Source organism: Halyomorpha halys, unplaced genomic scaffold (assembly GCF_000696795.3).
Source record: "Halyomorpha halys isolate HHAL.00 unplaced genomic scaffold, Hhal_1.1 Scaffold1017.1, whole genome shotgun sequence".
Classification (NCBI taxonomy): domain Eukaryota; kingdom Metazoa; phylum Arthropoda; class Insecta; order Hemiptera; family Pentatomidae; genus Halyomorpha; species Halyomorpha halys.
Window position 1 is genome coordinate 300,994 of NW_027107632.1, and position 16,666 is coordinate 317,659.

The 16,666-nt window shown below is 32.7% G+C and overlaps 1 protein-coding gene and 1 long non-coding RNA gene across 2 annotated transcripts in view; one reads left to right on the forward strand and one right to left on the reverse strand.

Moving 5' to 3' along the window:
* The window catches only part of LOC106687839 (uncharacterized), a 13,559-nt gene extending 9,923 nt beyond the window's left edge, over positions 1-3,636 (forward strand). The window contains exon 4 of the long non-coding RNA XR_010843040.1: positions 3,537-3,636. This is a non-coding gene — a long non-coding RNA (uncharacterized lncRNA). The remainder of the gene's footprint in view (positions 1-3,536) is intronic.
* LOC106687838 (cytoplasmic dynein 2 intermediate chain 2) overlaps positions 3,587-16,666 on the reverse strand; it is an 18,704-nt gene continuing 5,624 nt past the window's right edge. The window contains exons 6-10 of the mRNA XM_014431974.3: positions 10,400-10,598; positions 9,605-9,744; positions 5,723-5,868; positions 4,078-4,280; positions 3,587-3,759 (exon numbers count right to left, since the gene is read on the reverse strand). Coding sequence (XP_014287460.1) covers positions 3,687-3,759; positions 4,078-4,280; positions 5,723-5,868; positions 9,605-9,744; positions 10,400-10,598 — 761 coding nt within the window. The 3' untranslated portion in view covers positions 3,587-3,686. The remainder of the gene's footprint in view (positions 3,760-4,077; positions 4,281-5,722; positions 5,869-9,604; positions 9,745-10,399; positions 10,599-16,666) is intronic.

Below are 16,666 nucleotides of genomic sequence, written 5' to 3' on the forward strand. Positions count from 1 at the left end.
CTATTGTAATGAGCCAACGTTTCACCCCACGTTGGCTCATTAAAATAGTATAATTCTACTATTTGAGTTTTTCTGACCGCACCCAGACCATATTCCTTTCATCTTTACACACAGTCAATCGATAATCTTCCAGTTAATTAATTGCATTGTATGATTCATCTTTGGGGTCCCCAGGGACGCCTCAGTCACCCAATTTTATGAAGAATTGAAGAGGCTTTACCCCTTCTTTCGTCGCAAATATTTTCTTGCTTCCTTCCTCAACCAAATTATCCAATCCCGCCGTCCATTGTACATCTCTGATATCCTTCAATTTAAATCCTCAGTGCATTCCCACAATACCTGTCACGACCTTCAGACTTACATGTAGTTGCCCATCGAACTGCAACCTTTGGTAGATCTTTCCTAATCTGCTTTAGATATATAAAATGACAAAGTCAAAATAAAAAATGCATGACTGCCATTTTAAAGCCGTTGGAATTTAAAGAAGCAAATAAATGCTGTTGGTGGTCAAGTTGTTCTGATTTTTTTATATTTTGCTTGAGGTTGGATTGAAATTTTGGTTATTTAAGAAAAACGTACAATTTTTGTTAATTTTTCATTCCAAGCTTAATGTCTGTAACTACCTCTCACACAAAAATCAATATTAGTATATTTTTTTTAAGTGCTAAAATTTAAGCTCTAATAAAGCTCTTTATATATGGTAGCACCTAAGCGCAGTTCTTGTCAAAAAAACCGTGCCCGTGTAGGCCTCGGCGCTTCGCGCCGAGGCGACATATTTCCGTGACAACGTATACTCTATGCTAATATTACATAAATATAAATTAAAATCAATCCAATGTTATATATTTGAAATAATAAACCAGTTCACATATTGAATTCAGATATTTATTTTTGCTTGGTTATACAAAATTTTATTATTATCACCATATTCTTAATTTCATGCATAATTTAAAGATCATCTCAGGCTTCCTTCCCCCACCACTACCTTCTCCGTTACGGGACACTTTTGCCTGCATGACTCTCAGCATCTATAATCCTCTTACCCCCACCACCTCACTCTTACCCATCCCCACCACTACCTTCGTTACGGGACACTTTTGCCTGCATGACTCTCAGCATCTATAATCCTCTTACCCCCACTACTACACTACTAATTACCTCCCCCACAATCTACTTCCGTTACGGGACACTTTTTCTAACATGGCATCCCGCAAAATGATTTATAAGACGTTGTCACGTCAAAATGAGAAATCTTTAATTTTTAAAATTTCATGTAAATTGCAATTCTTGCAAAGAAGGTAAACTACTTCAAAGTTAATTGTGCCAGCTCCATTTTGAGAGGTAATGGTTGTATTTATAATAGTTCCTATAGTACCAAATTTTTCTTGAAATGACACATTTTCAACAAATATAATAAGCATGTCAAAATTTTGTAAACATATTTATATTATTTTTTAATTACCTGATATAATTGTCTATTAATTTAGTGAAATATGATTGATATCAGATATTTTTGCCACTCCCGATTAACTTATAAAATATTGTGACACCCATGCTACATTTGTCAAAAATGAGTCATCTTGGGAAAAGTTAAATATCCTAGAAAATATTAGACTTGCAGTCCTCTGTTGGTACTCAAAATGAAGTTACTTAAATTCACTTTTGAGTAGTTTCTTCTTTGTAGAAATAGTAGTTTCCATAAAATTTTCCTAAATAAAAAGCTTAGAATGGAACATTCTAGAGTTTTTCTCAAATAAAATAAATTCCAGTCATCTGCCAAGGTTGCTAAATGAGATTTTTAATGTCAAATGAACTTTAGGCGTCAAATCAAAATTACCTGACAATTTATTTCATTTATTTGCTTTCTTTAATTCCAGTGGATTTAAAATTACTCGTGCATTTTTCATTCTAGTTATTGTCATTTTATATGCCTAAAAATGTCAATAAAACAAGGCACCTTTTTTATCACGGCCCTCTGACTATCTGTTTCCTTGTTATAGACTTATGAAAATAATTGTTTTTCTTCCTACAGTTAATTATTTAAATTGTTTATGCCCTTTTCTATTAAAAGTAAAATCAATAGTATGTGTAGCTCTTCTAGCAAGTTTATATTAGATTAAAAGTTGTAGTGACAAATATATCTATATATAAATAAGAAATTTCAGTCTTGTACAAGTTTTTAACTTTTAGTTTGATTATAAAAATATACATATGGAACATTTTGCATTACTTGGTTATTTGGGCTCAGGCGAACTTAATGTGTTTATTAACACTAAAAATTGATTTACAATTACCACGAAACTTCCACTTACTGCATATTTCATTTGACTTGAATATTTCAAATGCCCAGTTGATAAAACTTTTTATTTCTTTATACCAAACATGTTTATTTTGATATGGTGATAATTATCTAACTATCAGTAATAATTTATTGCTGATCTGCTCATATTTTTTCTTTTCTTTCCACTCACTTTCTGTTCATCCTTTTACTGAATCATCTTAAATTTCTAGTTCAAACCTACCTTAAATATCCCTATTTTTCCTGAATATTATAAGGAGTAAATTCAAATGCATTCTTCTGCCCATTCGCAAACATTCTGTTATTCTAATATTCATGGATCGATCAATAAAATTAATCATCTATGTTGATCTATTTTATTGCAAATTCTCTGCCTCATAACTATCATTTATATATTATAAGGAGTAAATTCAAATGCATTCTTCTGCCCATTCGCAAACATTGTGTTATTCTAATATTCATGGATCGATCAATTAAATTAATTTCATGCAATGCAAATTCTCTGCCTCATAACTATTATCGCCAAATGTAATGTTTGTGTAATCAGTAAGAAAATACTAACTCAGTTGCAACTGTTATAATATGGGCCTAATAATGGATTTGTGCTATGAGAATATTTAGAAGGCCCAGTAAACCCCTTCTAAAAACTTAATTATATTGATGTTATTATATTATGATTATATTTTCTAAGTGAGCTTTAAATTAATTTTGCTGTCCAAAATCATTCCATAGACATTAGAATTTTTTTTTCTTATAAATGGTATCAATTTGATGTTATTGGGATTTAATTTAAATTCAATTCCTTTGAATCTGTTTCAAAGTGTATAGGCATTACATACAATTATCTGTCTAATTGGTTATGTGTTGTGAGATATCTAATTCTTTTAATTTCATGATGAGTGTATACGTTTTGACACTGCCATAAGGTCTTTTTAGGTCAATAGTTACTGCTAAGAGAATTCTCCTAATTTCAAAGATTTTTGTGTACTATGTTAGGTGCCAGATTGCATCAGTAGTTAGATTTATTTTATAGCAAACCAAATCAATGGGAGCTAAGTATTTCTTTTCATTCTAAGATCCATTTCATTCTATAATTTAATACTATATTAAAACTTTAGAAAGATAAGATATAAGGACCATAGTTCTGGCCTACAAGGAGATAGAAGTTTTTAAAAAAATTGTATTTGTCATTTTTTTATTCATATTTATATGAGTAACTTTTTTTTTTTTTCTTCAGGTTTATTATGTGTATGACAGAAGATAGGAAGATGGATCAATAAGTCACAATTATTTAAGAAATAAAACTGTATTGAAATAAATTGAATGAACAAACAAAACTTTGTTTTACTTTGCTTTCAAAAATATTATTTTGTAAATATATACTTATTTAGGTTATGAAAAATTCTGGTATTTCCCAAATTAGAACTCTTCCATTTCCTATTGACAGTCCTAACCTGGAACTAGAGAAAATTTATCTTAGCCACACTGGTAGGTTAGTGAAATAATTAAAACTTATTTGATTGGAGGGATGACCAACCTCCTACTAAATATTTAATTATATTAAAAAAAGAAGCTTCTGAATTTTTTATGTAAAATACAAGATTTATATATGGATTCTAAGCTGCTCACCAGAAGATTAGTTAGACTATAAATTAAATGGAAATTTTTTTTCTCAGCAATAACAATGAAGCTAGTTTTTCTAATAAAAATGCTTTTAGTACAATATTATTTGTTGTATAAATCTAATTAAGGTTGGTCACCTTAAAAATATGACTTACCTTTTAGGGGAAACAGCTACTGAATTAATGGTGTCATAGTTACTTATATCTGACTGTAGTTCAGCAACAGCTCTCCCATTATCAGAGTTAAATACGTGGACTTTCTGAGATTGTCCCCAAAGAAAAAATATATTGCCTTGATTACGGCTCCATGCAAGACCAAGAGGAATAAAATTTATGTGCATTCTATACAAATGAACACTCTGTAATTAAGGGAACATTAGTTATAAAAAAAAATTAATTTTATAACAATATTTATTAATTTAATTACAAATCTTTGAAAGCAAAACAAAGAAAAGTTATCTACATAAAAATATATACAACTACTTCTTGTCTTCTTTACTTGACTCAATAAGAACTCTACTTTTCTTACAACTAGGAATTTCAATTAATAGATACTGATACAGCGCATTAGTGAAAATGGGAGGGGGGATTATGTCATTTTTCATTTTCAGCAAGAAAGTAAATGTTCTGTTAATGTACTCAAATGATATATATATATTTTTTTTAAGTTAAGTTAATAACCTAAAATAATAAAACTATATTATGTTGATGTTATAAAATTATTGTTCTGATAGTCATGACCTACAGTGAAAAAAGTAATTTTATTAACTAGCTATTTAACGTTAAAATGTACGGCATACAAATTAAGATTAATAATTAGAAAATTACAATTGTTTTGTGACTGATTTTTCTATGTTACTTATGATGACCACTACAACTAAATCGCCCAAGTTTTGGGTGATACCAATCAAGAGTGAAAAGGGGAAAGCTAAGTTTTTATTTTTAACTGTAAAGTAACTGCTCTCTATCAGTCAGTCTGGCCACACAAAAAAAATCTCCATTTCACTTATTGTTAGTGATACCCCAAAACTTGAATGAATTAGTTCTAATGGTTATTATTAGTACATGTAGAAAACTTTAAAAAACAACTGAAAGTAGTAATTTTTCAATATTTTAAACTTGAATGAATTATTTTAAGTGCTAATTAGATTAGTACATTTAGAAAACAATTAAAAGTAATGTTTTAAACTTGAGTGATTTTTACTTGTAGAAAACTCAGTTGAAAAAAACAAATCAAGTAATGTTTCTATTTAAAAACTAGTCAAGAAAATTAAAAGGACATGATGTAACCACTGGTCTAAAGGAACTGAAAACTTTATGAAATTATCTATGAAGATAAACACGTTTTTTTCAGGCAGGGCTAGATTAAAGTCTGTTTCCAAGGAATGAAACCTAATGTCATAAATATGAGGACTGCCTGAATATGTATAATATACGTTTTACATTTCCAAAACATTCAATTTCTGGCATTAAATGAAGAGTGTCCTAGTTTAAAAGGTTAACATAACTTCTTTCCAGAACAGCTGTATTTCAATTTCTTTATTTTAAGCATTAAAAATCTTTTAGATGTTGAACAATTTATAAATATATTAGTTAACTTTGATTAATGAAATTGGTAAATAAGAGCTTGAAATAATTGTTCAGAAACTAGTTATGAACCTTAAATCCTCAGTTCAAGAAAAAATGCTATGTTTTAAAAAAAATGATAATAAGAAACAAAAATGATGCTGTTAAGAATATTAGGATAAAATGATCTAAAGAAGGTAATAAATTTTTAATCAGCTTAAAATAAATGTCTTACCTCTTTCAATGAGTATATGAGAAAAGTTTTATTCACACAACAAATAATAAATAAATGTTCAATAAATGGTGAAAACTTCAAATCTGTAACTAATGCGGTTTTCTCAGCAATTGATTTGAGTACAGGATTTTTAAATGAAGTAGATGCTGTAAACAAAAAACAAATGACCATGATATTTTTATTAATTTTGATACCCTATACATATATATTCTCTTTTGTATTATTGTTAAAGAGATTCATTAACAATTACAAGTTCTTTCATTGGCTCGAGAAAAAGAAATTATCCACATATTAAGGTCAGAAAAGAATGAATAATTTGAGATTAAAAAAATCATAAATATAAGTTGTTTTTTTTGCCAGTTGAAATCTTTTATATTACTGAAGAACCATACTTTCTTAATATTTTAGGCATATTCAAGACAAAAAAGAAACAGGATATTATTAACTTAAAGTAGTTTCCCAACCATGTTTAACAGTTAAACCCTTCATTAATCACGTGAGCAAAAGCAGTTACCTACGAGAATAATTTGGTTATCAGATCAGAGCACCCAGTCAATTAGGTGCTCCTAATAACTTTATTCGCAGCTTCTCCCTACACAACTATGTTAGCAGTGTTAAATTTAATTTAAATAAAAGAAAACACCCAACCTTTGAAGTTGACTGGTTGTTAATAATCAATGGGGTTCCTAAAGTTATCAGTTAACAAAAGCAGCTGGTAATTCTTTAATTTTTTTTTCAATATTTGTACTATGTTCAAAGTTAACTCGTAAGAGAACTACACCGTACTGTTAATGAGTTACAAGTCAAATTATACATAGTTTACATTAAAGTAATCAAAAATTGGGGTGAGATAACTGCCTTTTTTTCTTCCCGGCTCTTATACTATTACTTAAGAATGAGATGCTGCACTAGTGCAAGAAGATGATCAATCCAATATTGATACAAGTGATAGAAAAACCAGAATTGAAAAGAAAAAGAAGGGCTCAAGAAATCGCCATTTCATTTTTATTTTTGAGGGGGGAGGGGGAAAGATAAGATTATGAAATTGAGAAACTTAAAACCAAAGTAAAGTAGGAACAACACAAGAAAACCTAAGAGAACGTCATTTAAAGATGAGCAAATTTGCTAAAATATGAGCCCTAAAAGAGTTATTTACGTTAAATAGTTCTCGAGAAATAGCTTTTTAATAAACAACATTTCATAAAAATGTTTTATGGGACGTACTGAAAAATCAGTAGTTAGTGAATTTATTTTGAAAAAACCTATATCTCCAAAACCATTTGACGTACAGATCTCTATTAGCACTCAAATTAAAGCTAGTTTAATGAGCTATAAAGTATTTTATGATGTTTATCTTGGTAGGAGTACTAGTTCTCATGAAATTTGCTAATATAAATTGATTTATAGTTATTACAAATTTTTATTTGCAAAATTTATATGTGAATATCATAAAAATTACTACCCCTACGAAGATAAGTGTCATAAACTACTTTATAGTAAGTTAAATTTCCTTTATTTTGAATGTTGGCAGACATATGTGCGTCTTATGGATCTAGAGATATATTTTTTCAAAAATCCAACATTTTATACGAATAACTAAAAATTAACACTTTGTCAAATATCATAAAAACTACTACTCCTACAAAGATAAACATTAATAACTATTTTATAGTAAATTTAACTAGCTTTAATTTGAGCGCTGGCAGACACTGTACATCAAATGCTTTCTGAAATGAAGTTTTTCATAAATCAAACTTATTGTTCGAACAATTATAAATCAATTTATTTTAGGAAATATCATGATACTACAATTCCTATGAAGGTAAAGGTCATAAACTTCTTTATAGTCCATTATTATAGCTTTAATTTGAGTGCTAATAGACATCTGGATGTCACATAGTTCCTGAGATATAGATTTCTCAAAATAAATTAACTAACTACTGATCTTTCAGTAGATTCTTAAGAAATTTTGCTTTTTAAAAAGCTATATCTCGAGAACTATTGGACGTAAATAGCTCTTTTAGGGCTAATATTTCAGCAAATTTACTCTTCTTTAAATAATGTGCTTTTAGGTTTTCTAGTGTTGTTGGAAGTTTTTAAGATATAGAGCTCCGAATGAAAAATTAGTGTTTTTTAAGGTTTTGAAACAGCCGTCATTTTTTATTCCCCCTACCTATACTTGGCAGACTCATCAATTTTTACTATTAATTATACATAGTTTACATTAAAGTAATCAAAAATTGGGGTGAGATAACTGCCTTTTTTTCTTCCCGGCTCTTATACTATTACTTAAGAATGAGATGCTGCACTAGTGAAAGAAGATGATCAATCCAATATTGATACAAGTGATAGAAAAACCAGAATTGAAAAGAAAAAGAAGGGCTCAAGAAATCGCCATTTCATTTTTATTTTTGAGGGGGGAGGGGGAAAGATAAAATTATGAAATTGAGAAACTTAAAACCAATCCCAAATATTTTCAACCAGGTCAAAGAAAAACAACTCTCAATATAATTTAAAAAATGTACATATAATTTATTTTTTACTGAAGAGGTAGCCCTTATGACTACAACTCTATTTAAATATCTACATTAAATCTATAAAGGAAAAGGTTCCTAGGCCTGCGCTCCCCTTACTGATGTTATAAACCGAGGGAATTTTTTGAGACTATATTACAGCAAAAGTGGTCTGACCCAAAAAATATTGAAAACTCAATAATGACTAGTTTTGTACATAAAGTACACCCTAATGGCGTTTCATGCCTTTCCAATCCTAATTCCATCTATATTTTAAATATTTCCCAATGGATAGAAGCACCCAGCCTTTTTAAATGATGATGTTTTGTATCAACGATGAGTGTTATCTAACACTGACAGATAATCATTAATTTACAATTACAAGGAATTTTGTTTAATAACCCTAACTTTTATATTTACAATATTTTAAATTTATAAGCTGTCTGGTACATGTTTCAAGATTCGCAGTATCAAGTTTGTTGTTAGATAACACTGACAGGAAAAAGCAATGTATACCAACCAAGTACAAAAAATATGGGCAGAAGGTTTTCGCCTTGTTTTTTTAGTTGACCCTAAAACTTGATACTGCGAATCTTGAAACATGTACCAGACAGCATATAAATTAAAAAAATTGTAAATATAAAAGTCAGGGTTGTTAAACAACATTTCTAACTTGTAAATTAATGATTATCTGAACTAATAAGCTCAAAAATGTATATCATTGGTTTACTACTTGGTTTTTTTTTTTATTTATTTATTTAATATAATTTACAACTGTACAAAATAATACAATAAGTAAATATGTTGTATATTTCATATACACTTGAAAATCTTGGAAAGGAACCACCCATTGGTGGTACTTCAAACATTAATTTAAATTAGAAGGTCCTGTGGCCATCTTAACAAAAGTAAACCAGAAATAATAGCAAGTAGGTAGATTTTTTAAATCAGCTAAGTCAAATTTAATTTGTCTTTCAATAGTGAAGCCAAAAATTAAAATTTTCTGCATTTAATAAATTATTTAATTTTAATTTTCATTATTATTTGTTATTTAATGCCTAGCAGGACATCATAGAGAATAAATTTTCAATGGTTACAAGCCAAGTATAAATCTGGAATTTAATGAAATAAAAAAGAAAGTGTACAAGTGTTTCCCATATCCCTGAAATAGAAACAAAAACTAATGTATGAAATTAAGGAATAAATAGAGCAAAACTGAAAAATATTAAATTAGTATTCATCGTTTTGACATCTTTACCATTACTGATAAACCAATCACAAACTATAACTCATTTACAAGTTCTTGAATTTTACTAAAATATAGGCAAAAATATAAAAACAATAAGACAGAACTATCCAAGATACTGACGTATTGTTGGTGCACTGAATGTTGAACAATGGAGCAGCTCCCCACTCTCTAGAGCTACTACAAAAACTCCAGGTTGTGTTGAGAATCCATAAGTATTAATTCCAGGTAACAATTCAGTCCCCTCATTAGTCATTATGTATCTGTAAACAAACAAATAATGGGATGGATGAAGTTCCTGTAAGAAAGCACAATCAGTCAAACAAACACGGGTAAGTTTTACTCGATAATTTTCAATTCACAAACTACACTCTATATCACTAATGATCAAGACCTGGATTTTTATGTAATTGCATATTTTGTTTAAGTTCTTTTTTAAAGCCAAAATTCTTTAAGAAACAGTGTACCCAGATGCAATCAGCCAAGTTTTATTTTGAATGTTTTTGCACATTTGATGATAAATGTATATATTTACATAGTTGGGCAATTTCTATTTTGATTTTTTAATATAGAAAGTGTGTCAAATTATGTTTTTATTATTAGTTATTACACGTTTTAATTATTTACATATTTATTTTATGAAAATAAGAAAAAAAAAAATTAATTTCCATTTTATTTTTAATCCCTTCTTCTATTATTTCTTTATTCAGGACCTTTTAAGCATATTAGTATATTTTAGCTGTCATATTGTATATTTAAAGATTTTTAGCTGTATATTTCATATTTTTTACTGCATATTTCACTGGTTTCTATTACATACTATATGACATATCTGAGGTTGTAAAACAGCATAAAAATCTGTGTCTTGCTTAAGATACATGATTTATTTAATAATAATAAAATTCTCCAAAACTGTACCTCTCACTTATTACAACAGATCCAATGCTTGGTACGACTTTTAAAAGGAATAAATTCCCATCAAGAGCACTTGAAACAAGATAAAGTTGAGAATTTATTGTTTCCCAAGATAATCTTGTAATACGATCTTTATGATGAAAGATATTTCCTATACTAACATCACGATCAACCTTTTTTAAGTCCCAAATATGCACATCTCCTAAAACACAGATTTAAAGAATTAGGTCAACTAGATATTATTTCTTTTTTTTTTTTTATGTACAAAATTCATATAAATAAATTCAAATTAGTAAGGATTTTTTTTTTAATACAATCCTCAAATTCCATTCATGTCTAGCACCATTCATAAATTAAATCTGAACTGCTACAACCCATGAAGGGTCAGGGGTGCAGTATTTTGAAAGGAAGTTTGTTGTTACTAAACCAATGGTTGAGCAAGGAGTTGATTTGGTCAGAATCAAGCTCGATCACCAGAATTTTATTCATTTATGAGGCTAGGTTGTTACCAGAGGGCTCCCGAACCATAGGGCTGACTCACGGCTCCAAGGAAACAGAAAATAATTATCTGCCACAGCCAGATTCAAACCCAGGTCCTTGGAGTTATAACCACTGTCTTACCAATGAGCTACCTACTCCCACATTCATAAATTTAATGACATAATTATTACATATCTGGATCATTTCATTCTTTTAGAATAAGTAACCTACAGTACAACCAGTCCTTTGTGTCCTAATAGGACCATAAAAAGGTATTAAACACAATAAAGACCAGAATATTATATTCCATAAATCATTAATAAATAATTATAAAAATAATTTTTAAATATAAAATTTACAACCAGTTCAGTTTAAGATTGCTGTTGCAAAAAGATTAAAATTCAGTTTTGAAGCATTTTGCTTCCTCACTACCGAACTTGGGAAAGCTTTTATATTCAGGCTGGAAATGAAAACAATTTTTTTCTGAGAATCAACAATTTTCACTCCCATTTTATGTTTTAGACATCAAGGAATAAATTTGGTTTTAAGTCTGTCTGTGGGCAAAATAATGTTCAGACATAAAATCTACTACTGTTAATTAAATATTAATGAAATTTTAAGGAATTGGGTAGGTCAGTATCTAAATGGTGCCAGATCAATTTTGTCATGTTCCATTCGCTATTTTCACTTACACACAAACATGTTTTTTTAGCATGCTTATATTTTGAAAAAAGGTTCATTTAATATAGATAAAAAATATGGAGATAAGCATGGTTAGTGTAAAATTGATTTAGTACCAATTTTGGCAAACTTCATCCACCATTTTTTCTTAGGCTTCAGCAAATACATTTTCCTTGATATATCTCTACTTTGAAAACAAATCCATCCAGTTCAAAGCTCAATAAGTGCAAGCATGCAGTAGTATAAATTACATCTAATTTTGTTTCCCCAAAGTAATTTTCTGCTACATCTATATTTCAAATATGGCTCATCCTGTAAATTTTGTTCTCATATGAATAATCATCATTAACCTTGAAATGTAGGTAATTATTTAATCAATAGAAATTTCCAGGAAAAGAATAGTTTTCAGAGAAGAAAAAAGAGTTCTGAAGCTATGTGCTTGATAGATTTTTTTTTTTACTTCCTCAATAATGGAAAATTATTCCATAGAAGATATGTGGATAAATTCCAACTAATTCATTGTATAACATAATTCAAATAGCAGATTTCATTACATATTCAACACTATGCCCTGTTACCAAGACTGGGCCTCCACTAAAAGTCTTCTCTAGTTATAGTCCATTGTCGTAACTTTCTAGTTCCAAACTCCAAGCTATTAACTAAACTAAAATTTATTTTTTCCATAAATCATGTTAAGAAAATTTTATCTTGCACCCTCAACTTAAATCATTATCTCAAGTTAGGACCAGAGTCAAGAGAGAAAGTATACTACATTTCCAAAGTATTGTCGGAAATAATTTTTTTTATAACCCCCTTTTTATTAAATTTATATAATACATATAAACAAATGCATAATACAAAATGACAAGTTTATACTAGCATACTACTGCCTTGTGGCATTGTAAGGTTCGTTGCAGGGTCCAATCAAGTTAGTCAAATCATGCAGCTAATGCCAGTGGATTATTGGAACGGGGAGGGAACGTTCCGCTGGTTAGGTGTGAGTGTAACGACTTTAGGCTGTAGAGTCCAAAGTCCTTCCTTACTAAGGGGACAGTGCACTGCCACCTCCCAGGTCTTGATGGCGGGGTAATTTCACGAAACAGAGGGTTAGAGCAGGCCTTCAACCATCAAAAAATTTGATGTGTCATTGGCTTATGAACTCCGGCACAGTGGGGAGTTGAAGCTCTTCACAGATGACACTGTTCTTGGCCCTCTGAAGCTTAGTAGATGATTCTTCGAAGAACAGATCTCTGGAAACTCTTCAGTTTGTTTAATGTAATTTTATAGAGATGTCTCATTAAAGGAACAGAGTTGGTCTGATGATTGCTTTGTAGATCAGTAGTTTCAGCCGCAGTGAAAGTTGCAGTGGAGTGAGCAGATGGTGCAGCCTATACGTTTCAAGTTGGGCCAGCTTGAGCCTCTTCTTGGCATGATTAGAGAAGGTGAGATGACGATCTAGAGTCACACCAAGGTTGAGGATGGAATTATAGATCTTCTGCCCCTGTTCATCCACCACGAAGCAGGCAGCTGTTTTTACCTTTCTGAAAGGACATGACAATAGCGTCAGTCTTAGACGGGTTTACTCTAATGCCATCTTTCTTCAATGCAGCTATGATGGAGGCAGAAGCTTTCTGTGCAAGGGAAGTTTAGGCCTGGCACTATAGGCATATACTCCAATATCATCCGCATAGACTGCAACCACTGCCTCTTTATGCTTTAGGGACACTCGGCGCAGTGAAGATGACGAAGAGCAAGGGTCCCAGTACTGAGCCTTGTGGTACTCCATAGGTGGTGGAGGCTGGAAGTGAGAGTGCTTCACCAACCAGTACGATGAAGGACCTCCCACTGAGGTAGCTACTGATTAGTCGACACAGGGCGGCAGGGATCTTGAACTTTTCCAGACGACAGAGTAGACGCGGATGTGATACGCTATCAAATGCCTGGCTACAGTCCAATGATATAAAGGTCGTCGCTCTATTCCTCCTCATCTGCTCAATGGTGAACCCCTGAAGTTTCGCTAAATGATGGTCACAGGAGACACCCCTCTGCAAACCAGTTTGTTCCGGTGGTATAACGTTTGCAGCATTGCAGTGCTCCATTAGGTGGTGGTGCACCAGACGCTCGAACACCTTGCTGATGTGCGAAAGGAGGCTGATTGGCCGATAGTGCTCAGTTAAGTCCCCTTTTTTTTCTGGCTTGAAGAGCAGTACTACGATGGCTTGTTTCCAGGCAGTAGGAAAGTATGATAAGCGCATACATGAATTGAAGATGTTTAGCAGGTACGCCTTACCCTTCCTGGGAAGCATCTTCAATAGCACATACGGGATCCCATCCTGACCGAACACTCTGTTCCCCTTGGCACGACAAAATACCGACTCAAGCTGGCCATAGGTGGAGAAAATGGGTATGTTGTTAGGACTAAGAGGACTGTCAGGTGGTGGTGAGGGATCACTATTCGTCCGTTCAGCATCCCTAGCCGCATAGTTTGAAGCCAGCAGAGCAGCCTGTTCCCCAGATGTCAGCAAGTCCCCATCAGCTGTTAGGTGAACTGTCTTCCTCTTGGTCATGAAAGTTCTTATCAGCTTCCGGAATTGACGATGGTCATCGTGTGTTTGTCGTAGCTGTTCGTGCCATAGTGAAGCATTAAACTTGATATCTGTCAGGTCATAGCATTGATGACCGATTTCAGACTATAGTCATGCATTCTGAAATAGATGTTGCGGAGGTTATTACGTTGACCAATAAGATGCAAGCACATGCTTCGGTGGCTTCCTGCTGTGATTGGGAAGTAGGGAGAACTTTGGTATGTTCCTGTTTGTCGCCTCCTGGATGACAGTGGTAACGATTTCTACCGCTTCGTCAACCTCTTCATGTGTACGACATGGTACTATTGCAGGCAGTTTTTCGTCAATCCTTGATCTATATCCCTTCCAATCAGCTTAATGAAGAAGGTACTTATTTGCTGGAGGTCTAGCAGGAGTACCCTCAAATGTATATTTCACAGGGCTGTGATCAGATGGGCCAAAAGGAAGTGCTAGACAATCAGTGACTATGTGGGCATTCCTGGTCAGGAGAAAAACCAGAGTTGATGTCCATGCAGGTCGAGAATGATGGTTAAAGGTGTGAACCCCTGGATGTAAAAGGGCCAATCTGGTCTTCTTGATATAAGTGCCCAGTGGATTACAACTGCCACATAGCCAGGCGGTGTGTCGAGCGTTGAAATCCCCAAGGACAACAAACAGATTCGTTGCCTGGGCATGTTGCAGCAGAAGCTTCATGGAAGTGATAGCAGCCCTCGGTCTCTTATACATGCAGCTGAAAGTGTACCGATGTTTTAATTGTACATCAACTGTGACTATGTGTGTACCAACCGTCACAGCCACTGGGTTAGGGATGCTCCTAGAAGAGATATCCTTCCAGACCAAAATCATAACATCCTCTCGGGTCTGAGGTGTACAGACCTCTCGGAACGACATGTAGCCACTAAAGTATACCCAGGACGAGTCAGTGAGCATAGTATCGGTTAGTGCAACCACAGCTGGCCTATGTTGTTGTAGTGTCTTAGAAGAGAGGCCTCTGACGTTGTAGTTCAATATGATGTGTTCAGGCATAATGACGTTCCAAAATTTTACCCATCATATCGATCAGTGTAGTTACAATGCTTAGCATTTGATCCATGCATGAGCATAGCTGATTGATGTAGAAGCAGTTATCGTCGAAGCAGGCTGATTCAGCTGTGGAGGCTGCAGCTGTATCTTCTTCATGGATGTTCCACCCATGAGTTCAGAGAAAGCTAGGTCCTCATTGACTAATCTGGTATTCCTCTTATGCATAGCAGGCACTGAAGGCAATTGTGCCACTTCTCACTTAGCTCTACTCTTCTTGATGAGTTCCTGCCATACTGGATACTCCTTAAAATTGGTTAAGTGTCCTACCATTCCATTACATAACTTGCACTGAGGTGGTCCCCTCACAGGACAATCTGTGAGGAGGTGGGGTTCCCCACATCAAGGGCACACGCAATGCCTACCACAATAGGCCATAGTATGACCGTATTGTTGGTACTTGCAACACTGTACTTGGCAACCATCCTCCTTGACTGGGCTTGCCCTAAAGCGCACATGGTCAACGGCTTGAAGTGCTTGTAAGGAAGGACTGTATGGTCAATTATTACTTGAATTAAGTCCAGTGGGTATCCAGTTATCCACTCACCATTCTCATCATTACTGTGAGCGTGAGGCCACTATGCTGCACGTGCTTCTTCATCTCCTGGAGTAGCAGGTGGGCTTTGAGAGCCATCAATGATGGTATCGGGCATGCTGATTGGTTATTTGGTGCCATGGGGCGTACCACTTACAACTAGCTTACTCTTAATGTCTATAGTTAAGATTTTATTAAAGAATCTAAGCCTAACACTGCACTAAGCTCTAAACACTCCTATCTCTGGCCCAGAGCACGAAAGGCAGAATTGTCACTTCACACACTTTATTTAAACAAGCTAATCTAGGACTAGCCTGTGTATCTTCTATTGGTCAAAGAGGATTCCTCTACTGGAGCCAGCACCAACTTAATTTACTCCAGTATTCCTGGAAGTTGGATAATAACAGGAGAGCTAACCTTAACTTAACACGGTTATCAACACGATTGTTAGTCAAAAAGTGTCGGTAATAATATCTTTATAAGTATAAATATAAATATTTTTCTTAAAATAAATGTATTGGGTGGAAAGGAACATCAAAATCTTAAAAATTGTATATGAGAAAATGAGTGCACAATATAAACACCTTGAAATTTTTAGTAAATCTGTAGAATGATACTATTTGAATATTTATATCAAATAAATACATATTTTTGAGAATGTTAATAATTCAAACAGATTTTGAAATAATATAAGTGTAGTAAAGTAGTTTAGGAAACATGCTTGTATGTTAAATACTTTTTGACGTGACAACGTCTTATAAATCATTTTGCGGGATGCAATGTTAGAAAAAGTGTCCCGTAACGGAAGTAGATTGTTTTGTTTACATTTAATACAAAACATTATTGGATAACTATAGTAACCATTTAAACATTTTACTTATATAAACTTTTATTTTTGACGTGACAACA